The sequence below is a fragment of the Pseudorca crassidens genome, chromosome 16 (genome assembly GCF_039906515.1).
Source record: "Pseudorca crassidens isolate mPseCra1 chromosome 16, mPseCra1.hap1, whole genome shotgun sequence".
Taxonomy (NCBI): domain Eukaryota; kingdom Metazoa; phylum Chordata; class Mammalia; order Artiodactyla; family Delphinidae; genus Pseudorca; species Pseudorca crassidens.
Window position 1 is genome coordinate 34,826,881 of NC_090311.1, and position 25,545 is coordinate 34,852,425.

General features: G+C 40.2%; 1 protein-coding gene across 1 annotated transcript; it reads left to right on the forward strand.

Annotated features, from left to right (window-relative positions):
• The first annotated feature begins 15,452 nt into the window (after positions 1-15,452).
• On the forward strand, positions 15,453-20,095 carry PPP1R3C (protein phosphatase 1 regulatory subunit 3C). The gene is made up of 2 exons (XM_067710018.1): positions 15,453-15,611; positions 17,642-20,095. Exons 1-2 carry the CDS (start codon positions 15,598-15,600, stop codon positions 18,579-18,581), a joined length of 954 nt encoding a protein of 317 aa, XP_067566119.1. The 5' UTR covers positions 15,453-15,597; the 3' UTR covers positions 18,582-20,095.
• The last annotated feature ends 5,450 nt before the right edge of the window (positions 20,096-25,545 follow it).

A 25,545-nucleotide genomic window follows, 5' to 3' on the forward strand; every position in this document is an offset into this window, starting at 1 on the left:
GAGTCACAATTCTTTTGAAAATAGACGTCAGTTGTTAAATTGGTTCTTAAATATTCCCCATCAGGGATTCCCGTTGTTGGAAGACTCTAGAACCTTCAACCAGCCTCAGCATCATCTGGGAGCTTGTTACAAATGCAGACCCTCACGCTCTGCCTCAGGTGTACTGAATCAGAATCTGCACTCAACAAGATGCCCTGTGATTCATAGGGACATTAACATTTGAGAAGCACCAGTTTGGGACACCTTCCCTTTTAGTAATAGTTACAACTTATTGGATACCCACTACCTCTCAAGAGAGGTGCTTTAAATTTTAAAAATCTAGTCCTCACAGCAACTTTGCTGGAAAACGATTATTCTCCCCAATCTGCAAAAGAGGAAACTGGTTCTGAGAGATTTACACTTGTCCAGTTATACTGAGATGGAATTAAGACCAGGTCTGTCTACTCCTTCTTGAAACACTTGACTTAATACTTTTTTCCCTTCCCTTCCTCAGGCCTCTCCAGTCAACTTAGGGATTTTTTTTTTTCCTCACAATCTCCCCAGGCCTTTTTTAAAGGAATCATGGTACAGAAACAAACAGTAGAAAAAAATGCAAAAAATTGTATATTAAACTTTTGTGGGTAAAAATTTTATTAACAAAATTAAAAATCTGGAGCAAATATATATTTTAGGAAATATATTTGTAACATATGACAAAAATGTTAATAACCCTAATATATAAAAAGCTTTTATAAATCAATGAAGTACTTTGGTAGAAAAGATAGAAGAAAAAATAATAGAAAAAGGATTAATTAACATGAAAAAGTTCAACTTCACTAGTAAAGTGTAAAAATGGAAATATCTTTTCATCCTCCAAATTAGCAAAGGGTTAAACGAAAAGATAAAAGCCAATGTAGGTGAGAATGGGAGATAAAAATCCTCAAATATTTCTATTATTAAAAATGATGTTTTAGAAGAATATTTAATGAAAAGGAATCATGAGTACCATATATTAGTAAGTAAGAAAGACATGTGGAAAATGTATATGATAATCCTAATATTTTAAGTTAAAAAAATTTCTACACTATGTACAGGAAAAAAAAAACCCTCAGAATAATGAACACCAAAATGTTAACAAGGTTTAGCTTTGAATAGAAAATAGCCCCTACACTCTTTAAAATGAAAGTTTCTCATCTTCAAAGAGGGAAAAAGATCAGACTAGCGTAACTTAAGCCTTAATTTCTCTGTCAAAAACTTAGTAAAAGAGGGGAAAATTGAGTGGTGGCGGCTGAGTTTTCTCTTAGGGCCGATTTACTTCCAGTTAAAATTTTAATTACTGGCTCATTATTATCAATAAACAATCATGCCTGAAAGGACAGGGCTCCTCTATTAATAAAACATGTCAATTTATTCTTAGTTCAAAATAAATAAATAAAATTAATCATCAGACAAATGTGTCTGAAAAGTATCAAACGATCTGCAGCTCAATCCTGAAAATTAACCGTATAATGATTTCTTTTACTGTCAGGCCAAGTTCTATGGAATTCTGCTATTCTCCCTAAGAGAATGCTCTGTCTATGGCACGCTCTTCCCCCTCCCCATTTTCATTCAGCTGTCTTCAACCATCACCTCCTCAGAGAGGCCTTCACTAACCACTTATAAAATGAACAAAGAGAAACTTTCTTCCAAATTCTTTAAATCTCCTTATTCTACTTCACTTTTCTTCATAGCACTCATCTTCAGCTTTGCCTAATTGTTATAATTGAAAACAAATTTTTTTTTTGGCCCTCGTGGTGCAGCTTGTGGGATTTTAGTTCCCTGACCCGGGATCGAACCTGGGCCCTTCACAGTGAGAGCACCAAGTCCTAACCACTGGACCACCAGGGAATTCCCTGAAAAATTATATTTAACTGCTTGTCCTTCCTCCTCCCCACTAGAATGCAAGCTCCTTGAGGACAGGGACATTGTACACTTTATTCTCCACTCTACCTCCAGAACCTAGCATGGTGACCCGCACCATAGATACTCGTTAAATATGTGTTGAATGAATGAATATGAAAAGAGATGAGCCAGATGTGAATGTCACTCAATCCAAGAAGAATTCCATAACTGTGGTTATGCTGGGGTGGCTTTGGAAACCCAGCACTGAAGACAATGAGGTGCTTTATTTATTTTATTTTATTATTTTTTTATTGTGATTATTGGGTTTATTTTTACATCTTTATTGGAGTATAATTGCTTTACAATGGTGTGTTACTTTCTGCTTTATAACAAAGTGAATCAGTTATACATATACATATGTTCCCATATCTCTTCCCTCTTGCGTCTCCCTCCCTCCCTCCCTCCCTATCCCCTCTAGGTGGTCACAAAGCTCCGAGCTGATCTCCCTGTGCCATGCGGCTGCTTCCCACTAGCTATCTATTTTACGTTTGGTAGTGCATATATGTCCATGCCACTCTCTCGCTTTGTCACAGCTTACCCTTCCCCCTCCCCATATCCTCAAGTCCATTCTCTAGTAGGTCTGTGTCTTTATTCCTGTCTTACCCCTATGTTCTTCATGACTTTTTTTCCCTTAAATTCCATATATATGTGTTAGCATACAGTATTTGTCTTTCTCTTTCTGACTTACTTCACTCTGTATGACAGACTCTAGGTCCATCCACCTCATTACAAATAGCTCAATTTCGTTTCTTTTTATGGCTGAGTAATATTCCATTGTACATATGTGCCACATCTTCTTTATCCATTCACCCGATGATGGACACTTAGGTTGCTTCCATGTCCTGGGTATTGTAAATAGAGCTGCAATGAACATTTTGGTACATGACTCTTTTTGAATTATGGTTTTCTCAAGGTATTTGCCCAGTAGTGGGATTGCTGGGTCATATGGTAGTTCTATTTTTAGTTTTTTAAGGATCCTCCATACTGTTCTCCATGGTGGCTGTACCAATTCACATTCCCAGCAGCAGTGCAAGAGTGTTCCCTTTTCTCCACACACTCTCCAGCATTTATTGTTTCTAGATTTTTTGATGATGGCCATTCTGACTGGTGTGAGATGATATCTCATTGTAGTTTTGATTTGCATTTCTCTAATGATTAATGATGTTGAGCATTCTTTCATGTGTTTGTTGGCAGTCTGTATATCTTCTTTGGAGAAATGTAAGACAATGAGGTGCTTTATTTAGACAACTCACCTCTACCTGGAAGACAGCCCCAAACTTCATTGCCAAGCAACCACTAATTGCTTGTAATCAGCAAATATAAAAGCACATATAATAAAAAAAAAATTGGTAACCCGGAGGTTTTTCTATATATGACCAGGCATTTTATTGTTATAGTTCAGTAGACTTGGGGCCAAAAGGGAGATGCAGCTGAAGATTTCTTGCCATAAAAGGATAAAAGGCCATTAGTTGTTTGCTGCCAGGAATAGTAATGCAATTGCAATTTAGTATTTGGAAAGTGTTCACTTAAGCAAACCAGAGCTTTCATTAGTTTTTCTTTTTCTTTTCTTCTCTTTTTTAGAGATTTTTTGTTTTTAACTAACAGACTTTACTTTTGGGGGCAGTTTTAGGTTTACAGAAAAATTGTGCAGAAAGTATGGTGTTCCCATACTCTTCCCTTCTCAGTTTCCTTTATTGTTAACATCTTGCATTGATGTTGTACATTTGCAAAAATTGATGAACCAATATTGATGTATTATTAGTAACTAAAATCTACAGTTTACATTACGGTTCAATCTTTGTGTGGTACTTTCTATAGGTTTTGCCAAATGATAATATAATTCACTGCCCTAAAAACCCTCTGTGCTCCAGCAGTTCATCCCCCTCCTCTTCCCCCATATCCCTGGCAACCATTATATTTTTATTGTCTTTATAGTTTGGTTTTTCTTCTGTAATTAAAAAGTGATTATTGTACATGGGAGAGAAGATAGAAAGAAGTAAATCACAAAAAATTGAGAGCAGTATTTTGTTCATCTAATTCTTCATTGTCTCTCCAGTATCTAGAATAGTGACTGGGGGATAACTAGGGAAACCTCTGTACATTTTGATATATATCCATCCATATATGTAAATATATGTGTATAAATGATTACATATATACTTATATATACAGCCTCCTGTATATGAAAGGATAATCCATTTATGCTAAGATTTATTAAATGTTTAATATGCTTCAGACATCTTGCTAGGGACTTCATATCTACCCTCTCTTAATCTTCAACCCCCCCAAAACTGAGAAATTACAGATAAGCTCAAAGTGCTTCTTAGCTTAATGTTGGGATTTATAATCTAATAACAATAATACGTACTTAATAATGGACATTTGTAGTTTGCAAAACAAATTTCGTGTGAATGATCTTACCCTCAAAACAATCTTTTAGATTATTATTAGCTTTATTTTGCTGTGAGTTTGAGTGACTTACCCTACCTTAAGATCTAGTCTTAAGTTTTCTGATGCCAAATCTGCACCATCACACTATTGATTTATACTGAACTCGTGACAAACCAAAATTTGTATTTTCCACTTGTCTCAATGTTTAACCATGTCATCTTCAGTCTAAACTTGTGCAGTTGTCGAAGATCAGTAATGTATATATTTTTCTTACAATAAATGTTAAAAAATATTTACTAAGCAGCTACAATTCTGCTGGGAGCTCTGTTTACATGGATGAATAAAACACATTTGGCCTTTGCTCTTGTGGGGCCTATAATCTGTTCAGCTGACACTTGTTTGATTGACTGGGTTGCAGTGGGGAAGGTTTTCTGAGTTTTTTTTAAAATATTAATTTAATTAATTTATTTTTATTTTTGGCTGTGTTTGGTCTTAGTTGCAGCATGCGGGATCTTTGTTGTGGCGCATGGGCTTCTCTCTAGTTGTGGCACGGGCTCAGAAGTTGCAGCGTGCAGGCTTAGTTGCCCTGCGGCATGTGGGATCTTAGTTCCGCGACCAGGGATTGAACCTGAGTCCCCTGCATTGGAAGGCAGATTCTTAACCACTGGACCACCAGGAAAGTCCCTTGAGTTCTGTTTTTCCATTAAGTTATCAGATGTACTTTGCATCATTTGCAAGTTCAGGAATTACATTTTATGTTCTCATCCATGTCTTTGGATCTCTATGTTAAGCCCTTTATTATTTTCTTTCTTAATGGGTTTAAAGAAGAGAGCTAACGATGGACTTTCTTTGGGTAATGTTGGTCAGCAGTTTTGTAGCTCAGGTTTCTTTGTCTTGTTCACAAGGATATCATGAAAGACTTTATCAAATTATTTCCTGAATTTAAAGGTCACTATGTATCAGTATTTCCTGATATCTAGTGGTTGATGCAGGGACTCTGGAGCCTGACATCTTAGGTTCAAATCCTGGCTCTGCTATAATTAGCTGTCTGATCTTGGACATGTAACAATATGAATAATTTTCTGGCAAAATATAAATGAGCAAAATTGGTGCAAGAAGAGATTGAAAACCAAAAATAATAGGAGAGTTGGAAAAGATTGTTAAACTTTCCCTTTAAGAAAAAAAAAACCTACTTAGGGCTTCCCTGGTGGCGCAGTGGTTGAGAGTCCACCTGACGATGCAGGGGACACGGGTTCGTGCCCCGGTCCGGGAAGATCCCACATGCCGCGGAGCGGCTGGGCCCGTGATCCATGGCTGCTGAGCCTGTGCGTCCGGAGCCTGTGCTCCGCAACGGGAGAGACCACAACAGTGAGAGACCTGCGTACCGCAAAAAAACCCCAAACAAACAAACAAACAAACAAAAAACCTACTTAATTGTTTTATAACTGAATTCCTCTGAGCTTCAAAGAAGAGTTAATTTGTATGTTAATCAAATTATTTCAGACCCTAGATAAGTATGGAAAGTTCCTCAATTAATATTATGAAACAAATATAACTTTAATATTAAAATCTACAAAATGTAGCACAGAATGCTCTGTAGTTCAATTTATGAATATACATGGAAAAATTTAAATTATACTTTAGCACATACATTTGAAAGATAAGAACAAAGTTGATGACTCACACTACCTGATTTCAGACTTAACATAAAGTCATAATAATCAAGAAAGTGTGATAATGGCAGGAGAATAGTCTTATTGAATAATGGAACAGAATAGAAACTCCGGAAATAGACCCTAATGATCAACTGAATTTTGACAAAGGTGCAAAGGAAATTCAATGGAGAAAGATTGCTTTTTAAATAAATGGGGCTGGAGCAATTGGAAGTCTGTATGTGAAAACAAAAACAAAAGAGTAACAAGAATAACGACAACTTGACTCTCACCTCACACCTACAAAGAAATCAAACCTAAATGGATTATAGACACAAAAATTTAAGAGCTAAAGCTATAAAACTTCTGGAAGAAAACATAGAAACATAGGAGGAAATCATTATAATCTTGGGTTAAGTAAAGATTTCTTACATAGGACATAAAAAACATGAACCATGAAAGAAAAAAATTGATAAAATGGGTTTTGTCAAAATAAAAAACTTCTGCCCTTTGAAAGACAACATTAAGAAAATGAAAAGCAAGGTGCACACTGGGAGGAAGAATATTTGCAAACTATATATCTAATAAAGTAGTTGTATCCAGAATATATAAATAACTCTTTCAGCTCAATAATAAGAAGTCAAAGAACACAATGACAATACAAATTCTGGCAAAGATGTGGAGCAGCCGGAGCTCTCAAATCTTCCTGGTGGGAATAAAAAGTAGTACAGCAACTTTGGAAAACAGTTTGGCAGTTTTATAGACTTAAACATACATTTATCAGATGATTCAGCAATTTCACACTTAGAAATTTACTCAAGGGACTGAAAGCATTTGTCCACACAAAGGCCTGTACCTAAATTTTTTTTTTTTTTTTTGCGATATGCGAGCCTCTCACTGCTGTGGCCTCTCCCGTTGCGGAGCACAGGCTCCGGACGCGCAGGCTCAGCGGCCATGGCGCACGGGCCCAGCCGCTCCGCGGCATGTGGGATCTTCCCGGACCAGGGCACAAACCCGTGTCCCTGCATCGGCAGGCGGACTCTCAACCACTGCGCCACCAGGGAAGCCCCTGTACCTAAACTTTTATAGCATATTTATTTGTAGTAGCACAAAACTGGAAATAAAAAGTCTAAAAGTCCATCCACTGGTGAATGGATAAACAGATTGTGGTACACCCATACAGTGGAATACTATTCTGCAATAAGAAAAACCAAGCTACTGATACACGCAACAATATGGATGAATTTCAAGAGCATTATGTAGAGTGATAAGACAATTCACAAAAGCTTACAAACTGTATGACTTTAGAACATGACATTCTGCTTACCAGAACAAAGTCTGACACTCTTTAAAAGACAGCCGTGAAATCTAGTCACTTGAAACTTAAAATTATAGCATTCAGCATCCAATAAAAAACCACTAGGCATGCCAAGAAGAAGGAAACTGTGACCTGTAACCAGGAAAAAAAAAGGTCAAGAGAAATAGATCCAGAAATGATAGAGATGATAAAATTAGCAGACTAAGATGTTAAAACAGCTACTATAATTATGTTCAAGTATTTAAAGGAAAACATGAAGACAGTGAGGAGAGAAATTGAAGATACAAAGAACAAAACCAAACAAACCAAACTCCAACAAATGGAACTTCTAGAGATGAAAAATATGACATCTGAAATGAAAAATTCACTATATGGATTAACAACAGGTTAAACATTGCAGAAGAAAAGATAATCACTTAAGTGATTAGGTGTTGGTGAGAATGTGGAGAAAAGAGAACACTTGTGCACTGTTGGTGGAATATAAATTCGTGCAGCCAGTATGGAAAACAGTATACAGGTTCCTTGAAACATTAAAAATAGAACTATCATATCATACAATCCAGCAATTCCACTTCTGGGTTTTTCCAAAGAAAACAAAAACACGAATACAAAAAGACATATACACCCCTATGGTCATTGCAACATTATTTATTTATTTATTTAAACATCTTTATTGGAGTATAATTGCTTTACAATGGTGTGTTAGTTTCTGCTTTATAACAAAGTGAATCAGCTATACATATACATATATCCCCATATCCCCTCACTCTTGCGTCTCCCTCCCACCCTCCCTATCCCACCCCTCTAGGTGGTCACAAAGCACCGAGCTGATCTCCCTGTGCTATGCGGCTGCTTCCTAAGAGCTATCTGTTTTACATTTGGTAGTGGACGTATGTCCATGCCACTCTCTCACTTTGTCCCAGCTTACCCTTCCCCCTCCCCATGTCCTCAAGACTCAGATAAGGTTAAATCTTGGCACTGAAGCCTGCCTCCATCACTTGACAGCTGTGAACCCTACTGTAGTCATTCAGTCTTCCTGAGTCTCAGTTTCCCCTTCTGTTAGATGGAATAATAATAAGATTGGCTTCACAGGGTTTTGATGAAGATTAAATGAAATAAAGGATGTGAAGGCATTTAAAAAGTTGAAAGGATTACTCACATGCAAAATGTTACTGCTCAACTGCTGTCCCTGTGATCTTTACCAATCAAATCTGGCATTTCTGTGTGTAGTTTGCAAAATAAGAACCTCTTCCAAAATCAACCATAGAGAAGACTAATTCCATAAATAGTGTCAAAACTTTGGATATGGGGGTGGGGCAGGAGGGAAGCAATCATCTTTTGTCCTCTTTTAAGCTATAGTCTTCTGTTTTTCTCTTTAATAACACTTAATTTAAAAGATGCATTATAGGGAATTCCCTGGAGGTCCAGTGGTTAGGACTCTGTGCAGGGGACACGGGTTTGATCCCTGGTCAGGGAACTAAGATCTGCAAGCTGTGTGGCATGGCTAAATAGATAAATAAATAAAGTGCTTATTCTTAAAAAAAAAAAAGCATTACATTGTATCAATACTGTAGCCAGTGATTATATCATAAAATATATGAAAGCACCTAAAAGAGTGTTGAATATGTAGTTTGTTCTTAATAATCTTAATTTTCTTTTTTTCTGTCACTTCTTCTGAAAGAAAAATCTTCCCTTTTAATCACTAATTGTCTGGGCTCCAAAACCTCAGTGACAACCAGAGCTCAATTCTCTCTGCAGGAAAGCAAGACCTAATGCTTTTTTGCCCAACATTATTACTTTCAACTACAGGAGGTGGTTTTTTGACAGGAGAAATGAGGGAATTTTTAAGTGTTTTGTCCTCCTATTGGTGATCTCAAATAATTGCCGATTTTACTGAGTGACTTAAAAGTTTCACTGTTGTTCAGTTAAAAAATATTAATACCTTACTAATAGAGAGTAAAACAAGGATTGGAGAAAGTTGGCTTTGAAATGAGTTTTTAAAGCTGTGGTTGGTATTCTAGAGGATTTATTATACTTCAGACAAATATTAAAGCCCTAGTGAAACGAGTTGTCTCAGTAGGATGTGGAAAATTATTCACCTTCCCCAACTTCCCCCAGTTGGAACTTTCCACCAAGTCAGAGAGGGCATGTAGCAAGTAAACAGAAAGAGTTCTCTGATAGACACAAAGCCGTCCGTGTCTTAGACTGAATTTGCTTTTTCTCTCCATGGTTCAGGGAGATACTATAGCATAGCTTAAAAGAAGGGTCTGAAGAGTTTTAAACATCTATTGGAACAAGTAGTCATGAATAGTTATATCCAGAGCTGGGGGGGGGGGTGGTGATGTGATGTGTTTGTGTGTGTGCGTGGGGAGTGGATGGGTAGAGAAGTTTAATTTTGTCACATAAGAAAGGAAGTGTGGTACCTTATAAATGAGGGATCTGTATTCAGTTTGGATTCCTTCTGCCAAAACTCCTCTAATAGCCATAGTTGGCAGCGGAGTCCAAAAGCCAGTTTACACAGCAGAAAAATACCTGTCTTTAGACAAATTAGCCTGCTGAGTAGAGTGGTTAGAAAGAACCTGCGTCTCACAGGCTTTAAGTTTGTAACAAAGAATCAGAATGCAAATTCACAATGATTCAGGATGCTAAGATTTAGCAAAATATGGGACTGACACTAAAGGAGGGTATCTTGGCCCAGACAGAGCCATGAGAACAAGCACAGAGCATCAGACCCACCCGGCATGACAAACGCAGTCAGCCATGCCCAGGAAGGGTCTTCTCCAGGGAGAAGGAACTGGAGTTGGAGAAGGACAGAATTTTAGAGTGTTTGTTGTGTCATTTCTCTCTTACTGACTGGATTCACTGATTGTCCCAATACTTTTTCTCTTTCCCATAGCCCCGAGTTAAAAAGAAAACTCTCCAAGTCACAAAAATTACAGTGCCCAGAGCATGTTGAACCAGCAGTACCCTTGCAGAATTCCCTGTGGAGGTGCCCGTTGGTGTACGTTGCCATGTCATCAAAGCACCTTCATCCCTCTCCACAGAGGCATGAATTGAAAACAGTTTCCTGTACACATCTCTCCATTCCACCCCCCCACCCAATGGACAGCCAGTTGCCCATTTATTGAATAAACCATTTTTTCCTCTTCCATTATTAGACATGCCCACCTGTATCATAAAATAAATTCTCTTATGTAAGAAGGTCTATGCATGGACTCTAATCTCACTGATCTGACTCTTTATTCATACACGAATACTAATTTTTTAAAACACTCTAAATTTATAATAAATTTTACTCTGATAGGGCTAGTACATCCTCATTATTCTTTTTCAAAATATTCCTTCTTCCCAATTTGATTTTTCCTATGCTGATGTTTCATATGAACTTTAGTACATTTTGGGTAGTTCCTGTTTATTCCCTCTCACATCCTCCATAATATTCACATTAAAACCTTTTTAAAAAAAAGCCCTTCTATAGTGGTTTAAAGTTTTCTTCATAGGTCCTTTCTAACTTCTACTTTTCTTCACCCTAATCCTTCAATGAATATGGAGAAACTGCAGAAACTTGAAGATGTAACTAGCAATGTTAGAGAATGGTTTCACCCCTCCAGTCAGATTATTATTTAATTCTTTGCTAATTTCCTTTTGTATCACTCAGATCTCTAATTTTGTTCAAGATAGTCCAGGGAATTTAAAAAATATATAAACTTAAAGGGTCTCTCTCCTTTGATCCTTCCCTGCTATTCCCCCAGCCTGAATCCTCACCTCTAGCAAACCACTCTCCTTGCTGTTACCCTGCATATCCTGGTCCTCATTGGCCATCCTGGCCCCTGGAGGCCTCTCCTTTCTCTAACGTCCTGAAGCACATATAGCAAAGGTGCATTATGTTCACACGACCCATTTGCCACTCAGCCAACCTGGTATGGTTACTGGTCTTTTAACCTCTGTGTCCATCTTCCCAATAGATTATTAGAGGTTAAGTGTATCATCCTTTTTTGTTCCCCCTCCCTTCTCCTTCCTCTTCACCTCACCTGAGATACTCTACATGCCTCAGGTAGTGTCTTGCACTTTCTTTAACCACTTACTCTTGGTAGCAACAACTGTGCATTCACAACTGCACCCAGATTGTTCTCTTACAGGGATGTTTTAAAAGTAGAGATTTTGGGCTTCTCTGGTGGTGCAGTGGTTGAGAGTCCGCCTGCCGAGGCAGGGGACACGGGTTCGTGCCCCGGTCCGGGAAGATCCCACATGCTGCGGAGCGGCTGGGCCCGTGAGCCATGGCCGCTGAGCCTGTGCGTCCGGACCTTGTGCTCTGCAATGGGAGAGGCCACAACAGTGAGAGGCCCACGTACCGCAAAAAAAAAAAAAAAAAAAAAGTAGATTTTTTTTAAACTAAAAAAATCCAGGCAGTGAAAATGATACTGAAAATTCTTTCAGTGCAACCAGAATGGCCAATAGTATAGTCTACTCAGCAACACTTTTAATTCCTTCTCTTATCCTCTGGGAATATGTTCTTTGAATAGAATGGTGGGCTGCTGGTACCATTTCAATTGTGATCTCATTTTCTCTCTCGTTGGTTGAGCCATACAGCTGGATTCTTATCATCTCAATGCCCTAAAGATGATACTCCGCCATAGGTAAATTCTTGCCAATTCCCAAGTCTCACTTCCTCCTTAAAGCTTTCATATGCATTCCTCAGGGAGCCCTCCCCTTTCTGAAGCTCTTATGGTCTTGGTGGGTACCAGTGTGGTGCTTGTTCTTTTCAGAGCAACTCATACACTTGGAGCGTGGACTCTAGAAGGTTTTGAAACCTGATCTTGCCATCTACTAGCTATATGATCTTGGACAAGTTACTTAAACTCCCAGACCTCCTCAGTTTCCTCATCTTGAAATGTGGATAAACATCATGGTTTTGACCTACTTGGATTCTTATAAATATTACATGAGTTAATATTTATTTGTAAAGTGCTTAAAACAGCGCCTGGCCAAAGTAAGCTTATGTAAGTGTCTTTGTTTTTTTTAAAAATTACTCTCCTTCACCTAATATTGGTGTTCCCATCCAATGTGGCTAAAGAAGGCAGAAGGAGTTAGTGTAAGAGAGAGCTTACTATTCCTGGAGACATGTGAACTGGCTCCTTTCTTTATTTCAGAAATAGAAATCTCAGTTCTTTTCATCAAAACGAGCAGTTCTCAACCTCACTATTTCTACAGGGCAGGGCTTAAAGATCAGTTATAAGGTTCATTCTGTTACTACTGAGTACTGACATTTTAATATTAATAACTGTAGAGTTGAATATTCAAGCCCTTTCTTGATTGGGCACTGAAAAAAAGGGCTAGGTTGGAGAAAATGAGTTGACAACCTGGGACTCCCTGCCCCCAGGGTGTTTTTCCCACAAGGGCATGTCTGGTAACGTGTTGGACAGATGCTGGAAGAGACCCATTTGTATAAGTCACACATCATCAGCTCCTTGCTTTGCAGCACCTTAAAATGTTCCCTGGGTATTTCATGAGTTTAAATTTGGTTTCCTATAATAAAGATTGTAGCATTCTCAAGGTCAAGGGGCTCTGGCTTATGAGTCCTTGCAACCCCTGGCATGGCTAGAAACACGGCACAGATCAAGAAGCTCTCATCAATAGATTTATTATTAAGATGGGTAGGACAAAGCAATGTTTGGATGCTGTTAAACAACAGTTGGAGGAAACCTACAAATAAGAAGAAAACTCCCCACAATTCCTAATCCACCATGACTAAGAACACTGATTCCATTCCAGTCCCTCTCATCCCATGATGAAGGGCAGTAAAAGCCAGGAAGGACATAGAAATGAGGGGCCTGATTCTGCTAGGTGAAATAAGTCAGGCAGAGAAAAACAAATCCCATATGATCTCACATATATATGGAATCTAAAAAAGCTGAACTCATAGAAACAGAGGGTAGAATGGTGGTTACCAGGGGTTGGGGGTGTGGGGAAAATGGGGAGATGGTCAAAGAGTATAAACTTCTAGGCATCTAATGTACCACATGGTTAATAATACTGTATTATTATACACTTGAAAGTTGCTAAGAGAATATATCTTCAATGTTCTTACCATAAAAAGGAAATGGTAATTATGTGACTTGATGGAGGCTTTAGCTAGTGTTATGGTGGTAACATAACATAGCATCATTTTGCAATATATCAGATCAATACCTTGTACACTCTAAACCTACATAATGTCATATGTCAATTACATCTCAATAAATCTGGGAGGAGGAAAGAAGTGGGAGGCCTGGGTCATGTAGTTTAGAAGTTTATTGAGTGTTGACTCTTCTTTGCAGAGATCCCTGTATCCCTGATTTCTATTTTAAGGAGTTTGGAGAGGTGGCTTTTATGGCATCAGTCAGCACCAGGGGGCAGAAGAGAAAGTAGCTTGAATGGAAAGAAACCCAAACTCAAAAGGACGTGAGTAGATGGTGTAAGCATGTCAAAGCTTCCAACACAGTTCTTGGCACCTAGCAGGTAGGCTATACATGTTAGTTGAATCTGAAAGTCTTAAGTCATTTAAAGATGATTTCTCAGTTACAGAAAAAGTCCATGTACTTTGCAGAAAAAGTAAAAAATACAGAGAAGCAATGACAAAGAAAATTTTAATTACTCATAATATCACTGTCCAAAATTAAGCACTGTTAACATTTGGGTTGAGCATATTCTCTTTTCTATGAGTGCACATCTTACCCCTAAAACGGGATCGCAATTTATTCTTCTTATTTTATGTTTCGCCATAACTTTAATTGGTAATATACACTCCTTAGCTCAACATAGGATAGTTGAACACATACTGAGAAACTACACTGAGTTTTCTCATCTGCACAATATCATTTAATCCTAAGAACAACTTCACTATCTCCATTTTACAGGTGAGGGAGTTGAGGCTAGAACTTGCCTAGATTTGAAAGTGTCAACTCCAAAGACTGTGCCCCTTCAGCTACTTTTGGTTGGGCTGAGAGACTAGATCTGCTCTTAGTTGGATGTTTCCTTTAAAAGAATCAAGCCCAAGCATTACGTACCTTCCCCAGTGATATTCAGCGTGAGTTTCTTTTTCTTTAATCACACCATTTTAACAATTCCACTGTTTGACAGTGATTTAAAAGACACAGGGATTTTTGTACATTTTACGTTGTACATTTTGTACATTTTAATGGACTACCGGATAACTAAGTTGAGAGCAGAACGAGGACATGGGTTTTATAAAAATAATTTATACTAGACTTAGAAATTTAATTTTATGGTTTTAACTGATGGTCTAAAACCTCCCCAACCTGAACAAAATTCCAAAACCTCAGCGAGAGTAACTGGCCCGGGAGAATCATGAAACTTACAGTGTGATATTTTAACATTTTGGTTTTCGCATCACTGCCAGAGGACGTCAGAACCGGGTCGAGGGATTTGGGTTGACCACTGGCTCTGTGGCTGACCTGCCACACAAGCAAAACAGGCCATTTCTGGCTTTAGTTTTCTCTTCCAGGGAGAAAAACTGAAGAATAGATCGAAATACAAAGTGCCTTTTAAGTGAATGCCTTCTCACTGTCTTATAACAGGGCTAACATGATTTATTAACAACATTAGTTAGAGAAGCAGTCTACTGTGTGGTGCATTTGTGGGTTCACCCTAACCCCAAAATATAAAGCCAACTTCTGCTTGCTCAGGGCAAGGAAAGGGAGAACATGAGCCGATACACCGATCAGTGAACAAGATAAACATTTCAAATATATATGTTTGAAATATATTTGTGTGTATCTATATCATCTATATCTATATCTATCTATATCCACACACACACACATTTGGAACAAGCCGCAACGTTCTGCGCTCAGATTAACTGTATACAGAAGCCTCTAGAAGTGAAAGGCATCTCCTTCCCCGCAGCCCCGCTGTGCTGGCGCCCGGCCTGGGGCAGGTTTGCTGCATTCCCTCCTGGCCTGCACCCGCTACTTGCGCTACGGTGCTGCCTCCACGGCGCCTCGCCCGGGGCTCCTGTTAACGCGACTCAGACCAGCTGGCCGGGGTTCTCCGAGCGGCCCCAGAGCCCCGCGAGTCTTGCGTTACCGCCGTCACGTCCCGGGCGAGGGCTCGCGCCCCAGCTGAGACCTGGTTGGTCGCGCCGTCGAGCTCGCGGCTCGGCGATTGGTCCCAGCCGTCGCCTCACGTGGTCCCGAGCAGATAAGCGGCCTCTCGGGCGCTGCACCCGCAATCCGCCAGAGCTGCAGCCAAGCCGGGGCTGCTGGGAGCCGGGTGCGAACTCGCGCAGGCAGCGGAGTCCCGCCGCCCCTCTGCCTAATGAGCTGCACCAGGTAGGTTCCCTGTAGATTCCCCGCCCCGGAGCACAGGGAGCGCGCAGCTGCAGGGAGGTTGGGCTGCGTTTTCCTTCTGTCATCACCGCACATGAAGACCCCAGGGGAGGGCGGGTTGACTGGCTGCTGACTTGGAATCTGGCACCGGGGAGGCCTCGGAGGTGTGGAGATTTGCTCTGTGCTTCTTAGGCAGAGCTGATTTTGGTAAACGGCATCTTAAACCAGAAACTGTCTTAACGTGAGTCAGCTTGAGTTCTGATTCCCTCATGGATTCCGACCGTATCTCTTGGTCCTGCACAAATGTCTCAAGGACTCGGGCCGCTTAACTCGTGGGAATAGCACTCTGAGATTGCTGGTTGGGTAGTTTAGCTTTGGGAATAACTACAGGACGATGTTCGCATTCCTTGGTCCTCTTCCGTTCTTCTTATGACGGTTTGCCATAGAAAACTCAGTCTCAGAGTTTGAGCAAACGATTATTTTTAAACTCTGGGGCAGGACTTAAATTCCAGGGAAATCTCCGTATCCTTAAACTGTCTTTCTACAAGTGCAAAATATGAAAATACAAAACAAACCTCCCAAACACCCCCGCCCCCTGCAAAACCACTTAAATAGCTCCTCTAGACATAACTTAGCAGACCTCTCTAAAAATCCTGCCTGTTCACTATTATTAGAGCCACAAATATAACTTTCTCTTTCATTTGTTTGTTCTAAGTTTGTAGGTCTCCCAGAAAAATCCCAAATCTAATAAAGTAAATTCTCTGAATGTTCTTTTATTATCCATCCTATGATAATGACCATTTGCCTTTGTGCTTAGAGCTGCTGGGAAGAAAGTTACTAAAGCCAGACTGAGAAATGTCACATACAGTATACACACACCTCTTATCTGAAGGCTAGGATAGGGGAAGAATGTCCCTAAGCTTGGCAATGTACTCAGGGCTAAAGGCCAGAAAAAATATCCTTCTTGATGGATACGTCTTGATTTAGTATTGCGGGGCATAGTTATGTTTAAATTTTAAATAGCTTTATTATCTTTCTGGTTATAAATATCCATTGCCGAAACATTAGAAAATACCAAAAAAGTACAAAGGCAAAAATAGATCACCTATCACCCAGAGATAATTGTTATCTTTTTGTTGTGCTTCCTATTACACTTTTCAACATTTATAAGTTCATATATATAGCATATGTTGAAAACAGCCCCATTTTCAGGTCATCAACTTTTTCCACTTAAATGTGGACTTGACATGGATGTCTTTCTTTGTGAAACACAGATTAGGTAAAGTTTTTTTTTAAGTTCACCAATTGCTGACTTGCACTTCAGTGGGTTATTTGTGTAAAATGATGAAGAGCATGATAATGAAAGTGCAAAGATAATCCTCTGGTTCACTCTTTCTAGCCCCTCACTCTCGAAACCATTCCATGAGAATTTTTATTGCTGTTTTTTTCTTTTCAAGTGGATTACTATTCCAGAGAAGTGTAATCAGTTCAATAGCAAAATCATCAAAGCAGTTGAGGGAACGCAGTTGAGGGAGCACTTTGGTTCTAGAACCTATCTGGTCATTAGATCACCTGGGAAGCTTTAAGAACATATTTACCTCCTTGTCCCCGTTCGCAGAGGTTCTGCATTAGTGGCTCTAAGTCCTAGGATTCAGCATTAAAGAAAAAGGAAGAAAACCAACTCCCTAGGCCATTGTGAACAGACAGGTTTGAGAACCACTGGTCCAGAACAGACCAAATGGTTTTAGAGCTGTATTAGAGATGATCGCATCCAAATCTTTTATGTCTCAGATGGAGAAACTGAGACCCCAAGTGTTTTAACCCATGGCCTATAGCCAGTCAAGGGTAGAGCCAAACATAAGATGCAGCTGTCATCACCTAATACTGTATTCCTTCACTACATATGAGAGCACCTCCTTGAAACTTACTGTGCTGGCTATAACTTAGCTAACAAAAATAGTACAGATATATTTGGGACCATGCGAAGTGCATTCCAGGTGCAGATGATAACCTCTCTTCTTTTTGTATTCCAGAATGATCCAGGTTTTAGATCCACGGCCTTTGACAAGTTCGGTCATGCCCGTGGATGTGGCTATGAGGCTCTGCCTGGCTCATTCCCCACCTCTGAAGAGCTTCCTGGGCCCTTATGATGACTTCCAACGAAGAAATTTCGTGAACAAATTAAAGCCACTGAAGCCGTGTCTCAACATAAAACAGGAAGCCAAAACACAGAACGACTGGAAGCCTTCACACAACCAAGCCAAGAAGCGGGTGGTGTTTGCGGACTCCAAGGGCCTCTCCCTCACTGCCATCCACGTCTTCTCGGACCTTCCGGAAGAGCCAGTGTGGGATCTCCAGTTTGACCTCTTGGACCTGAACGATATCTCCTCAGGCTTAAAACTCCACGAGGAGAAAAACTTGATTTTAGATTTCCCTCAACCTTCAGCTGATTACTTAAGTTTTCGGAACCACTTCCAGAAGAACTCTGTCTGCCTGGAGAACTGCTCTTTGCAGGAGCGAACGGTGATGGGGACTGTGAAGGTGAAAAACATGAGCTTTGAGAAGAAGGTTCAGATCCGGATCACTTTTGATACCTGGCAGAGCTACACGGATGTGGACTGTGTCTACATGAAAAACGTGTATGGTGGCTCCGAGAGTGACACCTTCTCGTTTGCCATTGACCTACCCTCCGTCATCCCAACGAAGGAGAAAATTGAGTTCTGCATCTCATACCATGCTAACGGGCGGGTCTTCTGGGACAACAATGAGGGTCAGAATTACAGAATTGTCCACGCGCAGTGGAAACCTGATGGAGTGCAGACGCAGAGGGCAGCCCAGGACTGCACCTTCCACCAGGCGTCCCCCAAGGCTGAGCTGGAGTCGACAGTCTTCGGCAGCCCGAGGCTGGCCAGCGGGCTCTTCCCAGAATGGCAGAGCTGGGGGAGGATGGAGAACTTGTCCTCTTACCGATGAATGAAGCAACCTAGCGGCTGGTCTTGACCTTATTGCCCATGTAATTCTAGGTCTGTGTTGCTTAATATTAGGAAGGCATTGCTACTTTCCTTCAGTAGGTTTAGCTTGGAACTTTTGAGACCTGGCTACAAAAAAGATAGCCCCTTGAGAATTTAGTGTGGGGTTCTATATGGATGACGCTGCCCCATTTTGCTGTGGAGGGTCAAGTAACAGCCTGGTAACCCTATTTTTATAAAAGTAATACATTGTCAATGCCCATTTCTCCTTCCCTCTCAATTCACTGGCTTTCACGTTGGGCAAGAAAAGGTTGAGGAAGGACAGTGGATGGTGACAGAAAGCTGTGTTAATGGTATGAGGAATGTCTGAAAAGTATACCCAAAGGGCTCTGCAGCTCAGGTCAGAGTAGGAGCGAGAGGTCTGATACTTAACTGTCGGTGAGAAAATGTAAGGTTATTTTGTGGTTTTAAGTTGGTTTTACAGTTCTCTCCCAGGGAAGTAATTTGTAGAGGGGAGAAAAACATCCATTCTATGTATTCTTGTAGAGAAAAACCCAAACAAACTTTAGGAGTGTTGGGTGGTACTGGGGAAAGTGAATTATAATTCTGGGGAATCAAGATTGATTCTGTTCAAACGTGACTTAACAAAAATCATGATTTGGGGAAAGCTGAGGCAAATCTGGCTTTGCAGTCCTAATGGGATAAGCGACCTTGCTTGTGATCAAGGTGCCATGCTTGGGTTCTCAGTATAGATGCTGCCTGACCAAAAATCCCATGCCATCATCATTGGCCAACAACTTGTAGGGACTCTGTGTCATGTCAAGGATCACTCTTTGCCAGTGCCTTGATTAAACCAGAATGTTGTAGTTGCTTAACCCGAGTGTGTGAAGGGTCATCGGATAACCTGTGAGCGTTTGGCCTCCTAAGAAGGCCCACTCTGTACGCTGGCATTCCTCCTGCAAAACTGTTGTATCTTCAAGAGTGTTGTCAATGTATACAACTCGCGTCCTTCATATTGAAGGTGACTCATTTTTCTGCCACACTTTTTCGATGTGATGTTGGAAGTGAGGATTGGCACTGATTCTCAATTTAAGAATCCAGTACCTTGCACATAAAAGTAGCCATTTCTGTTTCTTGCCTATATTCTTCTGGTTATTTTGAGTCTTCCTACCAATATCTTTAAAGTCAACATTTTTTTTTTTAATGGATGTGAATTGTTTGGGGTGTGTTGTAATATACTTGTTTTGGAGTGTGCCTAAATCCATTCTGTAAAATCTTCAGAACAGGAGCCTCTGAATGTTTGCTTCTATCATTGTGCACGTCCACTGAGGTGTTCCGAGAATGCAGTTAATTTTAACACATGATCTGCCATGCTGGAAGCGTACTAGTGGAATAACTCTGCTATGACAATATTTGAAGTTTGGCTAGCACCCACAATTTTTCTGCTCTAAATATTTCACTCTCCTATAGCTATCCTCTGTGAACTTCTCACTTTAAAAATAAAAATGTTTGATATAAGATCTGAGTATGTTTTCTTTCTCAAAGCCACAGTTAGTTAAATAAGAAACCATCAACTGATATTCTCCTGTTTTCTTTAAGAACAACTGAGCAGGGTTAGTTTGGACCAGGAATTGGATCCACCTGAAAGTATTCATGTGGTCCCAGTCTCATTAGTGAGAATTTCCACCTCCTGACCATTGGGGCTGGGGTCCAGGGGCAGTGACTTGAGCTGCTGGGACTGTCCCCCTGACTGTCCCCATCTGTGCTGACTGCCTATAACGTGTACTCTCTGCTGGGTCAGGTTTATCTTGGGGACCACCTCTCGAGAGTCTTTGAAATGGGGGAAGGGATGGTGTGGGAAGTGGCTTCTACCTCCTGAGATCCGGCTCCCTCCTGCAGGGGCAAAGCTTGGAGCTGCATGGAGGGTGTAGGGAGGGGCAGTGGGCATCAGTCCCAGACTGAGGGGGAGCTCAGCTCCTTGGGGTATGAGGCAGCAGATCTAGGAACCAAAGTTGTAGTTTCAGTTCTTGCCTAAAATGCCAAAAATGTCTTCTGCACAGTGTAACTTAAGGGGGAATAAATGACCGACCTAGAAAGGCCCAATTATGAAAAACAAATTTAATCATATCGCAACAGCCTCTTGATCAGAAGTTGTAAACTATAGGCCTACAGGCTGTATCTGGCTGCAGATTATTTTTTTGATACTGTTTTTTGGTTTCTTTCTCTGTTTTTTTTTAAAGAGAATTTATTTCCAAGAGCAGACCATCAGCAGGCTACATTAAAAAAAAAAAATCTAGATTTCCTTTCTTCTGAAAAAGTTGCAAGGTCTTTCCTCATGGTGACAGTTACCTGGAGTTGAGTAGCAGCTGCCTCCTTTATAGATGGGCTATATTTGCTTTTTTAAAAGTATAATTTTAAAAAAATTATAGTATTTTTTATAATAGTATACTTTATAAAAGTATAATTGCTTTACAATGTTGCTTTACAATGTTTACAATGTTGTGTTAGTTTCCGCTGTATAGTGAAGTGAATCAGCTATATGTATACATATATCCCCTCCCTCTTGGACCTCCCTCCCACCACCGCCACCCCCATCCCACCTAGGTCTTCATAGAGCCCCGAGCTGAGCTGCCTGTGCTTTATAGCATGTTCCTGCTAGTTATCTATTTTACACATGGTAGTGTATATATGTCAATTCTAATCTCCCAGTTCGTCCCCCCTTCCCTTTCTCCCCTCCCCCAGTGTCCACATGTTCGTTCTCTATGTCTATGTCTCTATTCCTGCCCTGCAAATAGGTATATTAACGCATATATGTGGAATCTAGAAAAATGGTACAGAGGTACTTGCTAGTTTTGTCACCCCTGCTGCATTCTTCTGTGCTGTCTGCCTGACTTCTGTAGGCGCTGGAGTTCATGAAACTAACTCTGAAATTTACTCTGAAACTTACTCATGAAATGTTCTCTGGCTCTCTGTTCATGCTGATGGTTGGGTGAAGAGAGCCCTCTTCCCACAGGTTGGAGAAAAATTAAATATGGGTCTGACAGGGACCTTGAAGACCATGGGATGCAAATGTCTGCCTTTATTAAATAAACTCAGATTCAGAGAGGGAAAGTGACTTGTTCAAGGTCCCGTGGCAGGTTGAGTTGGCCTGGAACAGTGACTTCCAGGCCGGACAGTGATTGTTTTCTCCTTTTTCTTTTTAAAAATATTTTTTATTCTTTTGCTTTTTTTAAATAAAAGTTTTTTTTTTTGTAGATAGTGACATTTTGCCTAGTGTTTTCCTTTCCACTTCTTCCTTGAAGTCTCCCCTGAAGACCTTCCTTTCCTAGCTGCCCCCTTCCTTTTTTTTAAAATTAAAAATATTTTTTATTGGAGTATAGTTGATTTACAATGTTGTGTTAGTTTCTGCAGTACAGCAAAGTGAATCAGTTATACATATACATATATGCACTCTTTTTTAAGATTCTATTCCCTATAGGTTATTACAGAGTATTGAGTAGAGTTCCCTGTGCTATACAGTAAGTCCTTATTGGTTATCTATTTTATATATTGTAGTGTGTATATGTCAATCCCAGTCTCCCAATTTATCCCTCCCTACCCCTGTCCCCCCTGGTAACCCTAAGTTTGTTTTCTACATCCCTGACTCTACTTCTGTTTTGTAAATAAGTTCACTTGTACAATTATTTTAGATTCCACATATAAGTGATATCATATGATATTTGTCTTTCTTAAAGAGGGAGTGATTGCCAGGCAGGCATGACTCTGGTCAGCTCTTGCTGGTCACCTATGCCAGCTCCACCCACCACTGGCTTGTCCTGGGCTGCACGTGAACTGAAGGAGGAGAGCCTGGTCAAAGAGCAAGCTGTTCCTGAGTGTTTCCTATTGAACAGAATCAACTCTATTTCACATCCTGATACCTCACCTCATAGCAGAAGCAACACTGCTTTTAAAGTTTAACACAGAGAATGGCTTGAATTTGGGGTGCATGATATTCTGTTCCCGAGAAATAATGCTTAATTTAGTTATTTAAGGAAGGACTTGGCCCTCTTCTAGATTTATGGCTTTCCTTTTAGTTTATCCCCACACTGAAGGTCTGGAAATCCCTAGTGCAGTTAGCAGACTGAGCATCTTCATCATTGTGAGTCCCAAAGAGCTGCCCAAGTCTGGGTGATCCTCCAGGCCCCAAAGAGAGAGCCTTCTTTTCAGCTTTCATCGCCAGGCTCCCCACGGAGGTTTTTTGTTTTTTTGTTTTGTTTTAGCAGCTTCTGGGAGTTGTGGCCTAAACAAACCCTCTAGATTGTGGGCAAGGATCCCAAAGTCAGAGCAGTACCTTATATGCAGTTTTGCTGATTTCCTGCCTCTGGACCCGTCCCTCTTTCTGCCAATGAGTGGGCACCCACTACTGGGTTTATAGGATCCCTCTAAGCCAGTGGTCCTCAACCTTGGCTACATATCAGAATCACCTAGAGAGCTTTATAAGGACTGATGCCTGCCTCCCTCCACCCCGCTCAGATTCTTTTGTAGTCATTCTGGGTTGTGGCCTGAGTATTGGATAGTTTTGAGAGCTTCTCAGCTGTTTCCAATATGCATCAAAGTTGAGGACCCCTGCTTTACGCTGTGGGAACTGAAGTGTCTTCAACTTCTCCATCTCAGAGAAAGTCATATGTGGTTCAGAGGATTCCGTCCACTCACTTCTTTTTACAGATGATGAAATGGAGGCCTAGAGTAGTTCAGACTTGCTGACAGTTACAGAGACAGTACGGCCTGGCCCCCGACCCCTTCTCCCAACACCCTTGCCCCTGCGCATATCCTCTCCTGCTAAACAAGCTGAACACGGACTTCTTAGTTTTACCAATCTTTCCACTCCCTTTTCTCTTCTTTGATCTTTTTATATGGTGGTATGTTAATGAGGAGGCCTTTGGTTGCAAGGGACATAATCCTCTGACTCAACGAGCTTAAACAATAAAGAAAATTTGTGATCTCGAGTCCCAAGGTAGGGTGTTTTCCAAGTTGGTTAATTTAGTAGCTTTAAACTCAGGTTATTTTCATTTTTTGTCCTCCCATCCTCATTACTTTTGATTGTGCCTGTGCTGACTTGCTTCCTAATTATAAGAAGGCTGCCACAATTTCCAGGCATCATATGCAGACACAACGCCACTGAATAGAAGCAGCAGCCCATCTTTCTTGTGTCATTTTTTATGAGTGAATAGACGTTTCCCAGGAGTTCATCCCACCCTCCACCAAAGGCTCCCCTCCCCTCACTATGTTTCACTGACTAGAATTAAGGCACATGCCTGTGCATAAGCCAGTCCTTGGACAGGTGAATGGGACTCTATGATTGGCTCAGAGAAGTAAGGAATCCTCCCCCGCCTTCACTACCCCCCCCCACCCTGATTCCAACCAGGAGGTGGAGGACGTGCAACTTCTGAAACTCAAAGCTGTACAGAGGAAATACTGGAACTTCATCACATAGGTCCCCTTGGTACAGCCTTTCCTAAATGGTTGAGGCCCAGTGTTTCAGTGGCAACTTATCTCCAGGTGTCATTGTTCTTATCTTTAAAATGGGGATAACATTCAAACGTCATGAAGTGGTTGTGAGAATAAAATGAGGTCATACGGATGAAGTACTTAACAATGATAGGTGGTAAATAAGTGTAAGTTGTTACTAAAATTAATACCCAGTGGTAAAAAGTTTCCTCACAAATATTCATTCTCACAGTGTGTTTCTTATTGAAGATGAATATCAATTTTTGAGATTCTTTTCTCAAATAAGGACTGCTAGTACTAATATTAATATTCTGTGTTCCTGGCTGAGAGTATCTGAAAGAGCTTGGTATAGTAAGTAGTAAGAGTCACTCCCCATCCAAAAAATATTTCTAGAACACTAACTATGTGCTTGGCATTGAGTGTATAGTGATGAACAGAACAAACATCATGGAGCGTGACTATTGGAGACATTTACACATCTCTATAATTTTGTAGTAACACCCCTGCTGGGTAATTTTGGGCAAGTTGCACTACCATCCTAGCTTCAATTGAATTCTGTGTGAAATGAGTTAATTATTTACAGGGTTGCTGTGAGGCTTAAATAATAATAACAATGGCTAACGCTTATATAGCAGTTACTATATGCCAAACATTGTTCTGGGTACTTTACACATATATTAACTCATTTAATTTTCACAACTGCTCTATCAGGTGGTTTTCTCCTTAGTTTCATTTTACAGATGAGGAAACTGAGGCACAGGCAAGATTTGTGACTTGGCCAATGTCAAATATTTAGTCAGTAAGTATTGAAGCTAAGATTGGAGCCCAGACTTAAAGAGTCCATGGTCATCACTTCTATACTATACTGCTTCTCAAAACTCTTTATTCACAATATGCCTTTTAGTAATTTTGTCCATTTCTATTTAATACAATTTTGGATAAAGTTGAGTTTATGTCTACCATTTTATTATTTGTTTTCTATTAGACCCCCTTGTTTTATGTTCTTTTTCATTTATTTCTTGGTTTCTTTTGGATTAATCTATTATTTATTTATAATGGTTATAATTTATTTATTTTTTGGCTGCACCAGTGGCTTGCAGGATCTTAGTTCCCTGACCAGGGATCGAACCCGTGCCCCCTGCAGTGGAAGCACAGAGTCCTAACCACTGGACCACCAGGGAACTCCCTAATCTATTTTTTAATGATTCCATTTTTTTCCAGTTTATTAACTTGTTTACTGTTCTTTTGTTGGTTACCCTAATAATTACAACACACATTATTATTTTTACCAATTTTTAAAAAAAAATAAAGCTAGGACCTTAAAATACTTTGCCATCCGAACACCTTTTGCATTGCTATTTTGCATTTTAATTCTAAATATATTTTAAACCCCATGAGATGTTGTCATCATTGTTTTCTTCAGTTATTTTATATTTATCCATATCCATTTACTTACCTTCTCTGTTTTCCTTCTCTTCTTG